Source organism: Sapajus apella, unplaced genomic scaffold, assembly GCF_009761245.1.
Source record: "Sapajus apella isolate SASKATOON/1434 unplaced genomic scaffold, GSC_monkey_1.0 scaffold122, whole genome shotgun sequence".
Classification (NCBI taxonomy): domain Eukaryota; kingdom Metazoa; phylum Chordata; class Mammalia; order Primates; family Cebidae; genus Sapajus; species Sapajus apella.
Genome location: NW_022437062.1, coordinates 8,284,105 through 8,302,560, shown reverse-complemented (window position 1 = coordinate 8,302,560; position 18,456 = coordinate 8,284,105). Strand labels below are relative to the sequence as shown.

At 35.9% G+C, this 18,456-nt stretch overlaps 2 protein-coding genes across 2 annotated transcripts; both read left to right on the top strand.

Moving 5' to 3' along the window:
- The first annotated feature begins 3,895 nt into the window (after positions 1-3,895).
- On the top strand, positions 3,896-4,837 carry LOC116538802 (olfactory receptor 4M1). The gene has a single exon (XM_032261350.1). The coding sequence runs from the start codon at positions 3,896-3,898 to the stop codon at positions 4,835-4,837; it is 942 nt and encodes a 313-aa protein (XP_032117241.1).
- Positions 4,838-16,746: 11,909 nt separating this feature from the next.
- On the top strand, positions 16,747-18,140 carry LOC116538801 (olfactory receptor 4N4). The gene has a single exon (XM_032261348.1). The coding sequence runs from the start codon at positions 16,832-16,834 to the stop codon at positions 17,780-17,782; it is 951 nt and encodes a 316-aa protein (XP_032117239.1). The 5' UTR covers positions 16,747-16,831; the 3' UTR covers positions 17,783-18,140.
- Positions 18,141-18,456: the final 316 nt, after the last annotated feature.

The following is an 18,456-nucleotide window of genomic DNA, read 5'->3' as shown; positions in this document are numbered from 1 at the left end:
CTCACCTACAGGGAATGCCTCTGTACTGGGTATTTCCACATAGTCCTCTAGGAACTACGTCTCTGCAGATTAAGAATGGGAATTTTCTAGATGTTGTTAAAAGAGGAGCGGAAGCTTAGGAGGAGTAAGTAGGTAGATATGAGATGAAGTCAATCTTCGTAAGCAACTTACGCAATAACTGCTCTTAGAGTAAGCGCTGATTTGGAATAGACATCCCCTCCTAAATGGCAACCTTGGAAAACAATGTCCTAAGTCAGTTTTGATGAGTGGCTTATCTCCCCCAAGAATTTCCGATGAACATAATTCCTTGCTTTGAGTTTTCTTGGCGCAATTCCCAGCCTTTCTTAGGGCGTTACAGTGCATACCCAAGTATGTATAGTTGATTCAGCCCAATTTTATTAAGGACCTGAAATATGCTAGATGAACCTCATTTTAGACTCAGAACACAGAAAGACAGTTTTTTAAAATTGCCATTGTGGAGTTCAAATTCCAGCTGCCTTTGGAAGTATAACAATAGCAGCATATGATCCACTGATAAATCGTGTTTACCTCCTAAATATTGTATCTCCTCAATATTTTCTAAACAAATTATTCCTTTCTCCAAATAGCTATTGCTGTATCATTGGTTTAAGCCACATAATTTTTTTTCCTGTAATGTTTTCTCTCTCCAATTTCTTCACATAGCAGCCAGAGTGATATTTCTAAATTGCAAATTGTGTTAAGCTATTCTTCAAGTTTTATTGTAAAACATATTGAAAGAAAATTGGAAATCCAATTTTATTATTGTGGACTATATTACTTGGTTTTCAACTATCTCTTTATTCTGTGTTTATCCTTCTACTAGTTGTGGGTCTTCTACAGTTCTTAGAAACGCTTTCATGCCACAAGTCCTTTTCATTTTCTATTCTCTATTCCTAAAATTCTTTTCTTCAAACTTTCAAAGTTAGCAAAAGGTCACCAACTCAGCAAACCTTTTAAAAAAATACTCCATCACACACATACCACCCTCCATCATCATTTACCCTATCATCGCCCCCTTTTTATTTCCTTCTTGTCTCTTAGTACTAGTGGTGATTATTTTATTTTACTTATTTATATTTTATTTTATTCTTATTTGCTTGTTTACTTATTTAGTATCTGTCTATATTTTTAGAATGGAAGTTTGATGAGGCAAATATTGAGTTTTCTTTGTTCATTGTTGTGGCTCAGCAGGTAGCATATAGTAGATACTCCCTAAATGTCTGTGGGATAAACAAATGAATAGTTTAGGGAAGTGACACAGAAGGTACACATCTAGGATAGACTTTAATATCACATGTAGATAGCTTTTTTTTGACATGCATTAAATGACAAGTGCTGGACAGAATAAGAATTGTTGCATGTTTTATGATATTTTAGGTCATGGTCATGTTAATGTAGGGAAAATAGATGTTTGTTCTTCCTTGAGAAAGTGACATGGTATAGTGGGGTATGTGTGTGTGTTATAAGTAGTGGCTGAGCATTACTAGCTTGGGGACTAGGGAGTTTGATTGGCTGCCTGACTATTGGATTGAGGTGCCCCAGTAAAATATTTCTTTTCCACTGACAGTTGTGAAGGGTGGAGGAGAGAGACATTCATCAAGGAGTGAGGAGGGATGAATCCTTTGCATTTTTGTCCTAAGGGATAAATGAGGCTAATTTTGGTTCTTAATGCAAAGTATATATAATTAGTTTCTAATTTTATGTCATATCTTGAACATTGAGGAACAAAAGAAAATCTCTTCAATACTTTTTCTGGTAAAATCACCCTTTCTATTCCATAATACCTGAGGTATAAGACATCAACATTCATTCACCTGAATTCTTTCTAGATTAGTGCCATTTTCTACTTCTGCTTTAGTGGAATGAGTGTGGAATAGAGCAGAGGAGGAAGGCATGATTTGTGTGATAACAGTCAGAATCACTTCATCATGTCCCCATGATAATAAAAAAAAGCATATGGTCATGTAATGGTATTTACTGCCTTAAAATATTCATCTCCTTTCAATAATAAAGGGACAGTTATTTACTTAAGAACGAATAATCACTTCTGTCTGGTCAAAAACTGCATAGCATAATAGCAAAATATGTAAATGAGCTGAATAATCACACTTGAGATGCTTTTGGTAGAAAATTGATTGTTGGAACCTCATAGTTCACTTAAATGAGTTAGTATATAACTAACTTATAGTGAATGTAATGAGTTAGTATATAACTAACTTATAGCCTTCATAACAAATAGCACAACAAGTATATATAGTTATGCCTGTTGTGTTATTAGCTATGGCGCTATGAGCTGCCTTCTTCAGGTAAGTATAGTAAAATCATTGTTTTTTGGAATCTTAGGAAATACGTAATTCTAGATAAACTTATTATCTTTCTTTCCATTAAAATCTTCCTAAATAAAATTTTAAATTTTCCTATATTATTATTTAATGCTTAATTAACTCACTGAGGTCCACACTGGGCAATTTATGGAGATGGGCAAATTGATCCCTTTTCTAAATAGTTCCACACTGCCCACTTTCTGAGTGGTTTTACTTTTCTTCCTCTTGCTGCCAGATTCCCGAAAAACACTGGCCTTTTTTCCTTTGTGTCTGCTTGTGGCAAGCCATCCCTTCTTCAAAATACAACGATTCTATAAGATACTGAAAGTCATTTATCCACGTTTGTTAAAATTATGTACAAATTGAGCCAGTAGGTTCCAAAAATGGTACATTTAGTTTCTTTACTCAGTAGTGTATATAGTGCCCATAAATGTTTGGACACAGTCACATCTATTTGGTTTTACAGAACTTTAACTTTTTAAAAACTCTTTTTCATATTTAATTTTTTAAGTAATAAGAGAGGCAATGTCATAAAATATCGCATCTGCAGAAAAAAACCAACACTCTTGTATCGGCTGTTAATTAGAGCAAAACTGACTTTGGTGTGACAGTTTTTAACCTTACCTAATGAAAAGCATATTTGGTAATGTGAGCTGTTCATTTCATTTTTATTTGACAAGTTTTGTTCTACTTAGTGGTGTCAGGTTCAATACAGGGCAATAAGCAAAATTTTAAGAATAGTATTATTCTCATTGTCAGCTTGAAACAGCAGAGCAGATCAGCTCAGGGTCAAATTGGGTAGCAAGCATACCCATTTCTCAGATCACTACACCTTCTACTTACTTTCCTGAAATGGTGAGCAAATCTCATAGTCAGTGTAGTATCAGGTATTGATGCATCTGGTCACAGCTAGAAGAATTTTTTAATAGGGCCTTGCATAGCTATATATCGTGACTGGTTACCTGCTACCAAGGATCAAGCTGTACAGGTTTTAGTTATGGAAAAATATGTCCGTTCATTACTCATGTAGCTTTGGGGTCTCTTTTATGCATTACAACTAAAATATTTCTAGATCTGGATATGTGCTATTAGATTGCAAGCCTAAGTTTTCAGGTTGGCAAGATTTCTCAACAAAAAAAGATCTAGAAAAAAAGGCTACGTCTCTGATAACCACTCTAAAATTTGGCTATACTCAGAAATAGCTGCACATATTTCTTACTAATGTAGATGTTTGGGGGAAGAATTAGTGCATTGCTGAATTTCATGAAAAGTAAGATTTTTAACGTTAACAAGCTGAGATTTGAGTTTCAAATATATGCCACACTTCATATAGTTTTAATGTTTCTAATTTACAAGTTCATCATATATTCTCTCCCTCCTGGTTTATCAAAAAAAAATGGGAAACCAAATGTATCCTTATGCAATCTGTTAATGACAGGGAACATAAGACAATTGGAAAGCAGTGATATAACTCTAGTTAAATGCTATGTGGACTAATTATAGTTTCTTTAATTTTCATAGCTATATTATGAAAAAAGTTGATTGAAGAAATGGCAACTGCAAATTACACCAAAGTGACAGAATTTGTTCTCACTGGCCTATCCCAGACTCGGGAGGTCCAACTAGTCCTATTTGCTATATTTCTATCCTTCTATTTGTTCATCCTACCAGGAAATATCCTTATCATTTGCACCATCAGGCTTGACCCTCATCTGACTTCTCCTATGTATTTCCTGTTGGCTAATCTGGCCTTCCTTGATATTTGGTACTCTTCCATTACAGCCCCTAAAATGCTCATAGACTTCTTTGTGGAGAGGAAGATAATCTCCTTTGGTGGCTGCATTGCACAACTCTTCTTCTTACACTTTGTTGGAGCGTCAGAGATGTTCTTGCTCACAGTGATGGCCTTTGACCGTTACGCTGCTATCTGCCGACCCCTCCACTATGCTACTATCATGAATCGACGTCTCTGCTATATCCTGGTGGCTTTCTCTTGGATGGGAGGCTTCATTCATTCTATAATACAGGTGGCTCTCATTGTTCGACTTCCTTTCTGTGGGCCCAATGAGTTAGACAGTTACTTCTGTGACATCACACAGGTTGTCCGGATTGCCTGTGCCAGCACCTTCCCAGAGGAGCTAGTGATGATCTTTAGCAGTGGTCTGATCTCTGTGGTGTGTTTCATTGCTCTGTTAATGTCCTATGCCTTCTTGCTGGCCATGCTCAAGAAACTCACAGGCTCAGGTGAGAATACCAACAGGGCCATGTCCACCTGCTATTCCCACATTACCATTGTGGTGCTAATGTTTGGGCCATCCATCTACATTTATGCTCGCCCATTTGACTCTTTTTCCCTAGATAAAGTGGTGTCTGTGTTTCATACTGTGATATTCCCTTTACTTAATCCCATTATTTACACGTTGAGAAACAAGGAAGTAAAGACGGCCATGAGGAAGTTGGTCACCAAATATATTTTGTGTAAAGAGAAGTGAAAGATAAATCATACATTTTATAGTCCTCCTAAGGATCATTGTCATAAAGCAGAAAGTATTTGCAGTAATAATGCTGCACTCACTTCCTCCTTTGATTTGTGTTCTTAAAGTTTTACTATAAGTTTTCTCTATTAATTCCCCTTTATATTGACAAAATAGAGGCACTAAGATGAAAATAAATTTACTCACACCCACCCTGAAATTCCCAACAGATCATTATTAGAATTTGAGATATAATAATGATCTGCTAAAGTACATTTTCACAATTGTTTATTGAGTAATACTCTGCAGAGGCTCTGCCTCTGAGGAGAATGTGTTGAGAAATAAAAATAAGACATGGAGACATGTTTATTATAAATATAAAGTAAATGGCAAGCATATGAATGCAGCTAGCTTCAAGTTAGCAAATAAATATTGTTGTCATGTTTTAGTGTTGGCTCAGTGGGATGGTATCTGGTAAACCATCTTGCTGGGTCTGGAAAAAAAGATAATTTGTCCTTTATATCCTCTTGTTCCCAGAGTTAATAATGGAAAATGAGGATTCATTTATACAAGGTATTTCAGTTAATATTTCAGGTGGTGTCCATTCAACAGTTTGAAGACAGAACTCAAAATTTTATCACATTATGAAAACAATTTTTATGAATTCAAAGCAGCGGTGTAATTTGCTTGCTACACAAGATTCATCTCATTCCAGATGAATCCTCCAGGCAACTAGCAATTTTTATAGCCAGCCCCTATTTAAATCCTTCAGAGTGAAAGTAGGCTTAGGGAGAAAAGGTTCTAGGTTGACTGGGATTGGTAGACATCTAGCTGTGTAATTTTTTTAAAAAAATATTATCTCCTTTGCCACTTTTGTATGTTTTCCATAATTGCTAATTCTGCCTCTCATGTTAAACTTAATTGGTAGGGTGCTGCTTTTGTTAGCTCTTAATTCAGAGTTCTTTCCCATGAAGCCATATTTTAGTGCACATAGAAGAGACCTAGATGTATTGGTTCCCATGATCCCTTAGAGAATTATTAAGGATTGATTTCCTCCTCTCAGGCACTAAAAGCTCATTTACTTTCCATGCTTCAAAATGTAAAATTAGAACAGAATGTAGATTAGAACATTTGATATAATAGTTTATGTTTATTACTTAAATATAAGTTTTTAATTTCAAAACTAGGTGTTCTTTTCATTGAAGGGCAAGAACACATTGGGTGTATTAAGCTTTAGTCTTCTTTTTTAAATTTGATATTGTAATATGGGCTAAATTTTAAGTTAATTAGATTCTTGTCAACATTAGGAATGAATATATAAAAATAAATGGTGTTACTATTCCTAGAGTTACTATTCATTTACAGAGATTTTATTTATTAATCGAGGAAGTAATTTGTGCCAGACCCAGTGTACCCTGGATGCATAGAATGGAATGGTGGTACACAAAGCTATTTTTTGCATTGGGATTTTTTCCTTATGATAACCTTCTATCTTCAATATTATGTTACCTTTCCTCTAGGAACCCAAAGGCACGGATTGATGTTATGTTTTGAGTTGACTTCTCATCACCTGGAAGTGAATAACAGTAGACTTCTCTAATGTTTTATGACACAGCATGAGAAAAGATATATATATATATGATAAAATGATGAGTTATATTTCTAAATCTATATCATCTTATTGTCATTTCTCTATATTTGAGCTAGCCAGACTTCTATTCATTTTGTCACTTATCTTTCATCAAACTAGGACTGATGTTCTTGAGAAAGAGACCACTGATTTTATATGCTCTTCAAACACCGGCACGCTGTACTATAGAAGGATATTTACTGAAAATATGGAGGCTAGTAATACACAGAAGAAAAAGGCATAAAAATAGTAGTGTGATAGCTAGTTGCTTACTTAGGAATATTATCTGAAATTATAAACTAGTATCAATGAAGAAAAGGGGAACTTGTGGCAAACTCTATTAAGTAATAACTGAGCCTGATTCATGGAGGACATGATTGGAATAAAGACTGAGAGCAATTTCACCCACTGGAGAACATTTGGAAGTGCCCAGAGACATTTTTGGTGGTCACAACTGAGGATGTATATTGGCATCTTGTACTATTTAGACATCTTACAATACACAGGACAGCCCCCAGCCCCTGACACCCACATGAATTATCTGGCCCAAAATGTCAATAGTGCCAAGAATAAAGAACTCTGTCAGGTTGAGAACCTCTGACTTAAATAATGAACAGGGATAAGGCAGGTTAGTGTAGAAGAAATAGGTGTTAACCTCATATGCAATCTTATCTCATTGAATATTGTTTCCAAATAGCTCAGTATTCTCAGCAGTCAAATACAAAATCTGTTTCAGGATTCCTTTTCCCTACATAATGCCTACATTTTATTTTGGTTACTTTTAAATGTCTTTTAATGTCTTTTGTTTTTTTTTAGTCTCTCCTACTCCACCTTCTTTTCAAAACTGCTTCTGAGCTACTATGTTTAAAATCAGCAATATCGCCGGGCGCGGTGGCTCAAGCCTGTAATCCCAGCACTTTGGGAGGCCGAGGCGGGTGGATCCCGAGGTCAAGAGATCGAGACCGTCCTGGTCAACATGGTGAAACCCCGTCTCTACTAAAACTACAAAAAATTAGCTGGGCATGGTGGTGCGTGCCTGTAATCCCAGCTACTCAGGAGGCTGAGGCAGGAGAATTGCCTGAACCCAGGAGGCGGAGGTTGCGGTGAGCCGAGATCGAGCCATTGCACTCCAGCCTGGGTAACAAGAGTGAAACTCCGTCTCAAAAAAAAAAAAAAAAAAAAAAAAAAGCAATATCTTGATTGAATAAATTATCTTTAGCTCTATATTGGAGTTATACTTTTGGTTATCACTGATTTGTGTGAGACTTCAGAATCCAAGTCTGAGAACATATATGTATCTTCTGGCTTTTTGCTAATTTCAATATTAATAAATTTTATTATTACATCTGGTTAAAAAACAGCTTTATTGCTCAAACAAAATTAAAGTTCTTTTGTTTTTTTAATTACTAAAATAATATATATTCATTAAAATTTAAAAACATATCAATATATAAAGAAAAAAACAAATATCATTGGCAATCTCTTTTCTCAGGGATTTTCTTTAACAAGGTTTATAAACCCTCCACCTCCATTGGAAGCAGGCCAGTTGGCCTATCATGCATTGTTCCAAAATATAATCACCATTAAATAGAGGCACAGGTGAAGACAATACAAATTCCTTACATAAGTAAGTGTAATCTTCAGATTTTATATGCCACAAAAGTGGCATTTAAATAAAAAGGCCACGAAGTTTTAAATATGCAATAAAAATCAGAGAATTTTTTTTTTTTTTTTTTTAGACAGAGTCTCACTCCGTCACCAGGCACCATGCTGGAGTGCAGTAGTGTGACCTCGGCTCACTGCAACCTCTGCCTCCCGGGTTCAAGCAATTCTCCTGCCTCAGCCTCCTGAGTAGCTGAGACTACAGGCGTGCGCCACTACGCCCAGCTAGTTTTTTTGTATTTTTAGTAGAGACAGGGTTTCACCATTTTGGCCAGGATGGTCTTGATCTCTTGACCTCGTGATCCGCCCACCTTGGCCTCCCAAAGTGCTGGGATTGCAGGCGAGAATGTTGTTTTTAAGACCTCGTTTGAAGAAATTATCAGAGAACAAATTTCTGTCAGCCAGGTGACTAGGACAAAAGGTTGGGTGTGTATGTATGTATATTTATACAGTAGTCCTCTTTTTTCATAATATTTTTTATTATACTTTAAATTCTAGGGTACACGTGCAGGTCATGCAGGATTCTTACATAGGTATACACATGCCATGGTGGTTTGCTGCATCCATCCCCCTGTCACTATATTAGGTATTTCTCCTAATGTTATCCCTCCCCAATCCCCACACCCGCTGCTATCCCTCCTCTAGTCCCCACCCTCCAATAGGCCCCAGTGTGTGATGTTCCCCGCCCTGTGTCTATATGTTCTCATTGTTCAACACCCGCTTATGAGTCAGAACATGTGGTGTTTATCCACATAAGACATGTTCCAAGACACCTGTGGATGCCAGAAGCCATGGATAGTACCAAACCCTATATATACTATTTTTTTCTATACATACATGCCTATGATAAAGTTTAATTTATAAATTAGGCACATTAATAGATTTATGACAACTAATAATAAAATAGAACAATTATAACAATACGCCAGCATTACTACTCTTAAACTTTGGGGCCACTATTAAATAGAATAAGGATTACTTGAACACAAGCACTTGTGATGCTGTCTCACTGATAACCAAGGTGGCTACTAAGTGACTGACATGCAGGTGGCATGTACAACATGGATACAGTGGACAAAGGGATGACTCACTTCCCTGGAAGGATGGAGAAGGACAGCTTGAGATTTCATCATGCCACTTAGAATGAAGCATAATTTAAAACTTAGGAATTGATTATTGCTGGAATTTTCCATGTAACACTTTTTGGACTGAGGTTGACCATGGACAACAGAAACTACAGAAAGCAACACTGTGGATGAGAGGGAGCTACTGTATTTAATATAATATTGGCTTATTAAACTATAAACCTAAGTCTAAAACTGAGGTAAGCAAGGTAGAACTGTGTAAGTGCTATCTGCTGTGACAATGCAGAAACCATGGAACTGTACTCCATTTCCATCCTGTGGATCTTTCACTAAAAAAAAAAAAAAAGAAAAAAAAAGACATTTTGGATAAAAATCTTTTAAAATATTATAAAATTAGGAACCCAGAGAAATAAATGAACAGAAATCAGCTTTCATTGTGAAGACTTATGTTCTGTTTTCAAGCCTGGAGGTAGGGCTGCAGGTGTATAGCAGACAAATCCCAGGATTCACACCATGGTATATTCACCCAGTGATATACTCCAAAACTAGCTGAGGTCCCAAAGGCTATATTCTTAGGGAAGTATAAAATAACTTTCAAAAAAATCCCACCACCTCAAAAATGCAAAAGAGAAAAAAGAAAAATTAATGAAACACAGGTGGGATCCCATATATTTTTTGTTTGAAATTTATTGCAAGTTGATCATTTTGTTCACTGCATGCTAATAATTTTGTTCAAAGTTTCTGGTTCCAGAGTTGGAATGTCTCTTTACAGAAGGAAACACCAATATCTTCTGGAAGTTCTTATGTTTATTCCAGGACTCAAAATATTCTACAGATAAACTTTCAAGAAGTAAGAATATACAGTCAGAAATGAGTGAATATGCAATAAAGCAAGGCTCTGTGAGGGAGAATCAGAACAACACGGAGAAAGATCGAAACCACAAAAGAGATATAGAATGCAATTAAGTAGGTTTGATATGTTTAGAAAAACAAAGAAAGGAATGAAAATATGAAAAGGGATAAAGATGCTGTAAAAATAAACAGAAAATCTTAAGAAAAGGAGAAATTCAGACTCAGATGAAAAATTCAACAAATGTATTTAATTGTAAATTAGATAGAATCAGTAACTTAGCATAACTGAATTATGCAGGGAAAAGACTTAATGGTATAAAAGAGACTAAGAGACATTGAAAATAGAAAAAGAAGATCTAAATATATCTCATGAATTTCAAAGGAGAGGATAAATAAAATGTAGTGGACGCTATATTGAAGAAATATTGCTGCAATTTTTTCAAACCTAATAAAAGACACCAAACTTCATAATCAGGAATCCTACCAAAATATTAATAGGATAAATGTTTTAAAATACACATTTAGGGGGCAGGTGTAGTGACTCATGCCTGTAATCTCAGCAGTTTGGGAGGCCGAGGCCTGCAGATCACTTGAGCCCAGGAGTTTGAGACCAGCCCAACAACATGTCGAAACCCAGTCTCTACCAAAAAAGGAAAAAAAATTAGCCGGTATGGTGATCCCAGCTACTCTGCAGGCTGAGGTGAGAGATCAACGGAGCCTGACAGATCGAGGCTGCAATCAGCCTAAGCCACAGAGCCAGACCCTGCCACCAAAAAAACAAACAAAACAATAAAAAACAAAAATATGCACATTTGGGCACATTGTAGTGGAACAATAAAGACAACCAAGCAGATTTTGAAAGCAGAGCTCATCTTCAAGGGAAAGGCAGTAAGGATAATGTGTCTCCCTCCCTCCCTTCTCATTCCTTCCTTTCCTTCCCTTCCTTCCCTTCCTCCCCCACCACTCCCTTCCTCCCTCCCTCTCTCTCTCTTTGTTTCTCTCTCTCTGTCTCTTTCTTTCCTCCTCCTCCTCCTCTTCCTTCTTCTTTCCTCTTCAAGGGAAAGGCGAGGATAATCTCCCTCCCTCCCTGCTTCCTTCCTTTCTTCCTTCCTTCTCTTGCTTGCTTTCTTGATGTGGAGTCTCTCACTCTGTAGCCCTCCCATCTCAGCCTACTGAACACTTCGCCTCCCAGGTTCAAGTGATTCTCTTGCCCCAGCCTGCCGAGTAGCTGGGATTATAGGCCTGTGCCACCACACTCGAGTAATTCTTGTATTTTTGCTAGAGAAGGGTTTTCACTATGTTGGCCAAGCTGATCTTGGACTCTTGGCCTCAAGTGATCCACCCACCTCATCCTCCCAAAGTTTTGGGGTTACAGGCATGAGCTACCACGCCAGGCTGATCTCACTTCTTTAACAACAAAAATGTAAACCAGAGAAGAGTTATATTATGACGAGAGAAAATAGTTTTCATCTCTGTGAAAATATAATCAAAAGCATCTTCAGAAAAACAGGAACAGAGAATTTGCCACAAGCACACAATCAATGAAAGAAGTTTAAAGTGATGTGGTTGAAACAAGAATGTGATTGCAGATAGGAGATCAGAAACATCAGAAAAGGAATAGCAAATATGTGGGTAAATCTAAATAAACATCTACTGTGTAAGATAGCAGCAACAACAAACATGTTTAGAAAAAGACAGAACTGAAGTATGTGAAAATAACATTATATAAACTAAGATTTGGGACAGTTATACTTCAATGTACTAGTCTTTATACAGATTTACTTTTATTCTGATTATAAAAATGATGTGTTTATTACAACTAATTCAGGCAATGAAGAAAAATATAACATGAAAAATAAAAATATAAAATTCACCCAGAAATGATAGCTATCTTTTTGATATAATATTCTATACTTCGGTCTATCTGTATATATTACACACAGAGCTTTTCTTCTTTTTAGTAATATTTAATTAAAAAATAGTTTTGTCAACAAATGCCAAGACCACAATAGGGTATATTTAAGAATATATCTCTTTGTGAGGAATTAGTCCTACAACATGCAGTTTGTCTCTCTAAGAAGGAATATGTCAAAGGGTATTTGTGAATATCATTTATTTTTCTTTGCCTATTTCTTTGTCATCAAGAATATATTGAATTTAACATACTACCTACCTGACCACATTACTTCCTTTCTTGATCTATCAATGATCTATCTATCAAAGTATTATATACTTAAAAAATAGTAATGTAAGAAATAAAATAACCTCTTTTGGCTTTCTGTCCACATGAAGCTATAAAACATGCTGGCTATTTTGTAATCTCTGTCACTGATTGAACGTTGATTTTAAAACTTAGAAGTGACATAGTGACTTTTAAATCGTATCTACTTGACTATTTATGTATAACGTTTCTAGTCTCATTCTTTGACTATATTTTGTTGGCATTCCAACAATTCCCACGGAAAATGTTTTGCAGTTTTGTTAGCCTTCCAATTCCCAAAGTACATTCTCCATTGCATCACAAATTGGTTGCATATTTCAAAGTGTCAGAGATTCCTCTGTGAGAAGAGATATTTAAGAATGAAGTCAGGAAAAATCAGTTATTGTTCCTTCTATTAGAGGGAGGTGATACCTGCTGTGTGAGAGGAGCATTGGATTACTAGGAGGTAAATGTTTTTTGCCATTCTTCATATTTATAAGGAACATAAATAAGAAATGGAAACAGATATTGCAACATCTCAGGTGGGGCATCTGCTGCCTTGAAATGCAAAGATCAGAATTATAACAGAAATAGATTAATATGTTAAATCTGAATTCAATAATACAGTAGCGCCTTTTATCTGTTCTTAATAATATAGCTCCAGTTTCTCCTAATATTTAGAATTCATTTATTGGGAATATATAAAGCCTTTATTAACATTGCCTTGGGAATGTTTATACTTGGTCCTAAACCTATATCTATTAACTGAAAGATGTGAGGAAACAGAAATCTAGCCAATGCAGAAATGCTAGAATGCAAAGAAAATCTTTACCAACTTCATAATTTTGCAGGAGACTATCTTTGACTATTTGCATACCTGCTGGGATGAGAGGTTCTTTTGCAAATAGTCATTCCATATACCAATTGGGCTTTGACAGCTGCCTGAAGTGAAACCTCCATAAATTCTTTTCTGGTAGTCTCTTACATTTACACAGCTGCCTTTACCCCAGAAACTCATTTCAAAGGCAGGGACAGAGGATCTATATTATGTTTTTACTTCTTAGAAACTAAAGTTCCTCTTAATATCTACATTTTTCCTGATTTGATTTTGGTTTAGTCAGATTTCAATATGCTACTTATTGTATCATTCTTATCTTATTATATGTGTAAATCAACACAGTGAGATAAAATAACTCAGGCTAATGAAGATGAGTGACCTTCCCAAGATCTCAGGGTTAAAAAAATTGCAGGATGAAGAACTTAAACTCAGTTAGGCAGATGCTTAAACAAGGGCTTTTTCTATGACGTCCATTACGAAATTGTGGCATTATAAACATTGGTATCTGTTAATGATTTGATGACGCTCTTTAACTTCATCCACATTTCTCAGAACACAAAAAAATTAGATATTATATATGTTATGGGTTACAAACTAGATAGCCCGTATTAATAGACATCATATTCTTATTCTTATTTTGGGGATGTTTATAAAATATATTTTTGCTGGTACAGTAGATTAATGAGAAATTTCTTTCAAGCATAAAGGTAAATATTGCCACTTTTAGTAAGATTAGTTACAAACAGACAACATATTTGAGGCAGTGGAAAATAATTTAAAAGTGTTCACATAGTATATTTTAAAAAGGATACTGTTTAAGGAAAGTAATTTAGTACTGAAAGGTGAGTTAGTTATTTTTGACCCTTAAAACAATTGGAGTGAAGAAACTTCATGTGCTGTCCTTACCATTGTTTCAAAAGAAAACAATAGTGATGCTTCTCAGAATTAATGGTAAGGCAAGCATGAGATCTAATAAAGGAGAAATGAGAGGACAAGAAGAGTGAGTGGAAAAATTATTGGAAACTGCAAGAACGTTGAAAAGTAAAAGCAACAAAGGAGAAAAACAAAAGAGATAAAAGCAAGGGGAATCATTAGAGAACAAACATGAGGGAGAAAAAGAAGATAAAATAGAGAAAAAGAAACCAACTCAAGTCTAAAAGTATAACTTAAAAAATGAAGTGTAGAAATATTTAGTGAGACAGGAATGGAAAATAATAAAATAAATATTTTAAAAGGAAACGTGAGGAAATATAAAGAAAAATGAGTGAATTAGTGCCTGTGGATGGGAATCAAGCCTCCAAACACCTGCTTCATGAACTTTCCAACAAGAGCCTGGACTCTAAGCATGAGCAGTACATAGAGCAGCAGTTAGCTGGAACATGTGTGCGCCCACCCATCGCTCTTTCCTCCTCTGTGCTGCTCCAGCATTGTCAGCGCCAGGTAAAATTTTGTTTCTGTTGAAATTGAAATATTGGGTAGAGGGAGTGACAGGCATTCAGGTTTCTATTTGGCTTCCACTGACAGTGGTCCTTCTAATACAGTTAGGTCCTTCTAATATAGTTAGACAAGGCCAAACTTGTCTTTGCAGGAATTTCTGTGTTCTTATTTTGCCGAGAGTTACTTCATTTTACCTAGAGGAATGTCTGTCTTGTGAATATATATATATTTGGTCTCTGGATCTATAATGAGCATGATGTGAGCACTATCGGTAGGACAAAAGAGCTGAGAGGGAAGTACACAAAGGGAGCACAGTGAATCAGAGATATTTGATGGTAGTGAGTTCCAGATGTGACAGTCAATAGGAGAACAGAAGTGGATGCTAGGCACGAAATGCAAGGTACAGTACAAGAATCTATAACTCCCAATCTCAGAGATACTTAAAAGTTTCTCCTATGACCCAAATACATCCTCAGTTTTTGAAAGAGTGTGAAATAACCAACTACGTTATAATGTGCAAGATGCATACAATTTAAGAGTAAGCAGAGAGGAATTCCTGACTTTTCTATTAGCAGGTTTTACATGCACAGAAGGAATGATAAATATTAAGGTCAATAAATGGCCAAGTGCCAAAAAAAAAAAAAAAGATACAAGAAAAGAGGAAGGATATGATCTGTAAATTTTTATGCTTCTGCTTTGGTTAGGACATGTGTTTGTGTGTGTGTGTTTGTGTGTCTTCATGTGTATCTGGATGATGTACATACATGTGTCTGTGATGTAAGGTACTTTTTTTGCTTTTTTTTTTTTTTTTTTTTGAGACAGAGTCATGCTCTATTGCCTAGGCTGGAGTGCAGTGGTATGATCTGCGCTCACTGCAACCTCCCTCTCCGGGGTTCCAGCAACTCTCATGCTTTATCCTCTGGAGTAGCTGGCACCTACAGGCTCCCGCTACCACACCCAGCTAAATTTTGTATTTTTAGTAGAAACAGGATTTCGCAGAGCTGGTCTTGAACTCTTGACCTCAAGTGATCCACCTGCCTTGGCCTCTCAAAATGGTGGGATAACAGGTGTGAGCCACAGTGCCCGGCCTAGGTACTGCTTTCATAATTCCCAATTTTGACCATATCTGAAAACCACTGCTATTAATTAATCTATTAGTATTAGATATATTTAAAAAAACATATCGTTTGATGTTTCAATAGTTGTGTCATTATAAATATTTTCTTTGATTTCTTAATTTGGGACTTTATGTTTTTTTCCTTTCCCTCTCACATGCTGTCTCCTCATTCAGTTAATGAACTTCTCTTTCCCTCTTGTCTGCATTTCATATTTCACATTATTTAAAAACAAATGTACCGTGTAACAGAAGCATATGGAATATTTTTCTGCATCAAATTGTAGTGTTTTGTTATAGCTCAAGATCTTTAGCTTTTACATTTTTTTATTTCAACCACAAACCATTTTTTGAGCTGTAGTTCATATTCATTTATACCATGATTCTATATAAACTGTAAAATGTTCAAAAATAAAACTTCAAACAATAGGATACAATAATATATGTGTAGAAATTCTCCTATTATTGCTTTTATACCAATAAATTGTCATGCCCATCCCCAGGCATGAGCGCAGTGTCAATGCGGAGCCCACTGTTCACAGAAGCCTCAGGTTTTGTTTTCTCCAGTGTTATCAAGAGTCTTTTTATTTAGACCAGTTTGTTTGGTTGATGTTCTATAGAGAAAAGGGAATTATTTCTGGTAAGAAGAGTTGCTTTTATCAAAGTTTTTAGATAAAAATTCCTGAGGTATCAGTTATATAAAATAATTTGTACTAATTGCTGTATAGTTCAATAGCTCAATAAGTTTTGACAAAAATAGATACATGTAACCATTATAATTAAAAATGGAACATTTCTGTTCCCTTGAAAAGCTCTGTCGTTCTTTTTTGCTGTCAATCTCAGCTCATCCTCCATTCAAAGCAAAATATGAAGACCTCAATAACTGGTGTTAAGCTTTCTTTTAGTCAGAAAATTTTTCCTATGCCTCATACAAATCAGGAACATTCAAATCTCACATGAGTGAACACTTAAACAGAAGCACAGGACTGAAACAGAAGGAAGAGTGTAGCTTCAGGACCAGAGTGTTGGCCATCATGAAATGAGGAAGCATAAAGGGTAGAAATGATTTCTTCTTTGAAATTGTTGAGATAGAATAATATAAATGTGGCATATCTTGTGTTTAATTCGAGAACTATAATCTAGATGTAACTCCTGAAAATAAACTCTTTGATTGATATTCTATAGGCAGAGGAAATGAAGATAGAAAACAACACAGTAGTGACAGAATTTATCCTCCTGGGTCTGACCCAGTCTCAAGATATTCAGCTCTTGGTCTTTGTGCTGATCTTAATTTTCTACCTTATCATCCTCCCTGGTAATTTCCTCATCATTTTCACTATAAGCTCAGACCCTGGGCTCACAGCCCCACTCTACTTCTTTCTGGGCAACTTGGCCTTCCTGGATGCTTCCTACTCCTTCATTGTGGCTCCCAGGATGCTGGTGGACTTCCTCTCTGAGAAGAAGGTCATCTCCTACAGAAGCTGCATCACTCAGCTCTTTTTCTTGCACTTCCTTGGAGGAGGGGAGGGATTACTCCTTGTTGTGATGGCCTTTGACCGCTACATCGCCATCTACCGGCCTTTACACTATTCAACTGTTATGAACCCTAGAGCCTGTTATGCAATGTTGTTGGCTCTGTGGCTTGGGGGTTTTGTCCACTCCATTATCCAGGTGGTCCTCATCCTCCGCTTGCCTTTTTGTGGCCCAAACCAGCTGGACAACTTCTTCTGTGATGTCCCACAGGTCATCAAGCTGGCCTGCACCGACACATTCGTGGTGGAGCTTCTGATGGTCTTCAACAGCGGCCTGATGACACTCCTGTGCTTCCTGGGGCTTCTGGCCTCCTATGCAGTCATCCTCTGCTACGTTTGTAGGTCAGCTTCTGCAGGGAAGAGCAAGGCCATATCCACGTGTACCACTCACGTCATTATTATACTTCTTATGTTTGGACCTGCTGTCTTCATCTACACTCGCCCCTTCAGGGCCTTACCAGCTGACAAGGTGGTTTCTTTCTTTCACACAGTGATCTTTCCATTGATGAATCCTATGATTTATACCCTTCGCAACCAGGAAGTGAAAACTTCCATGAAGAGGTTATTGAGTAGACATATAGTTTGTCAAATGGACTCTATAATGAGAAACTGAGAAGGAGGAATTCTGGCTGGAATTCATTCACTCATTTAACAAATCCTGTTTTTCATTGAGTACCTCCCATTTGTCTTGTAGGCAATGTGGGAGAGTATGTGTAATGAGAGAATAAACTTATTATATTTAAATAATATAAAGAAACCCCAGAGTGGTTGAAATATAATGAATAAGTATGAGAAATTTAGGGGTTAGTTTTATGTGACTGCAAGGGTCTTTTAGTCTAAGAATTTTTTCGTATTTTAATTGTGGTGAGAATCCACTTTAACGTTTTAAGCAAAGGTGTAATTCATCTACAATGCTTTCCTCTATGGGTTAGAGCAACATCAGCAAGATTTTAGGCCGATATTAATAAGCTGTAAAACGTAAACCAAATGTACGTTGCAAGTATGTTGCGAAAAAGACTATATATGTAGTCTTTCATATATATAAAATATATTAAAAATTTTATTTATTTGTTTATTTATTTTTATTTGTTTGCTCATTTCTTTTTTTAAAAAAATTTTAAATATATTTATAAATATGCATATTTATAAATATACATTGCATATTATATAAATATATATTACATATATAAATATATATTGCATGTTTTATATATTTATAAATTTATATATATATTTAATCAATATATAAATAAATATATATTTTGCCTCCAAATTTGGTAGAGAGCG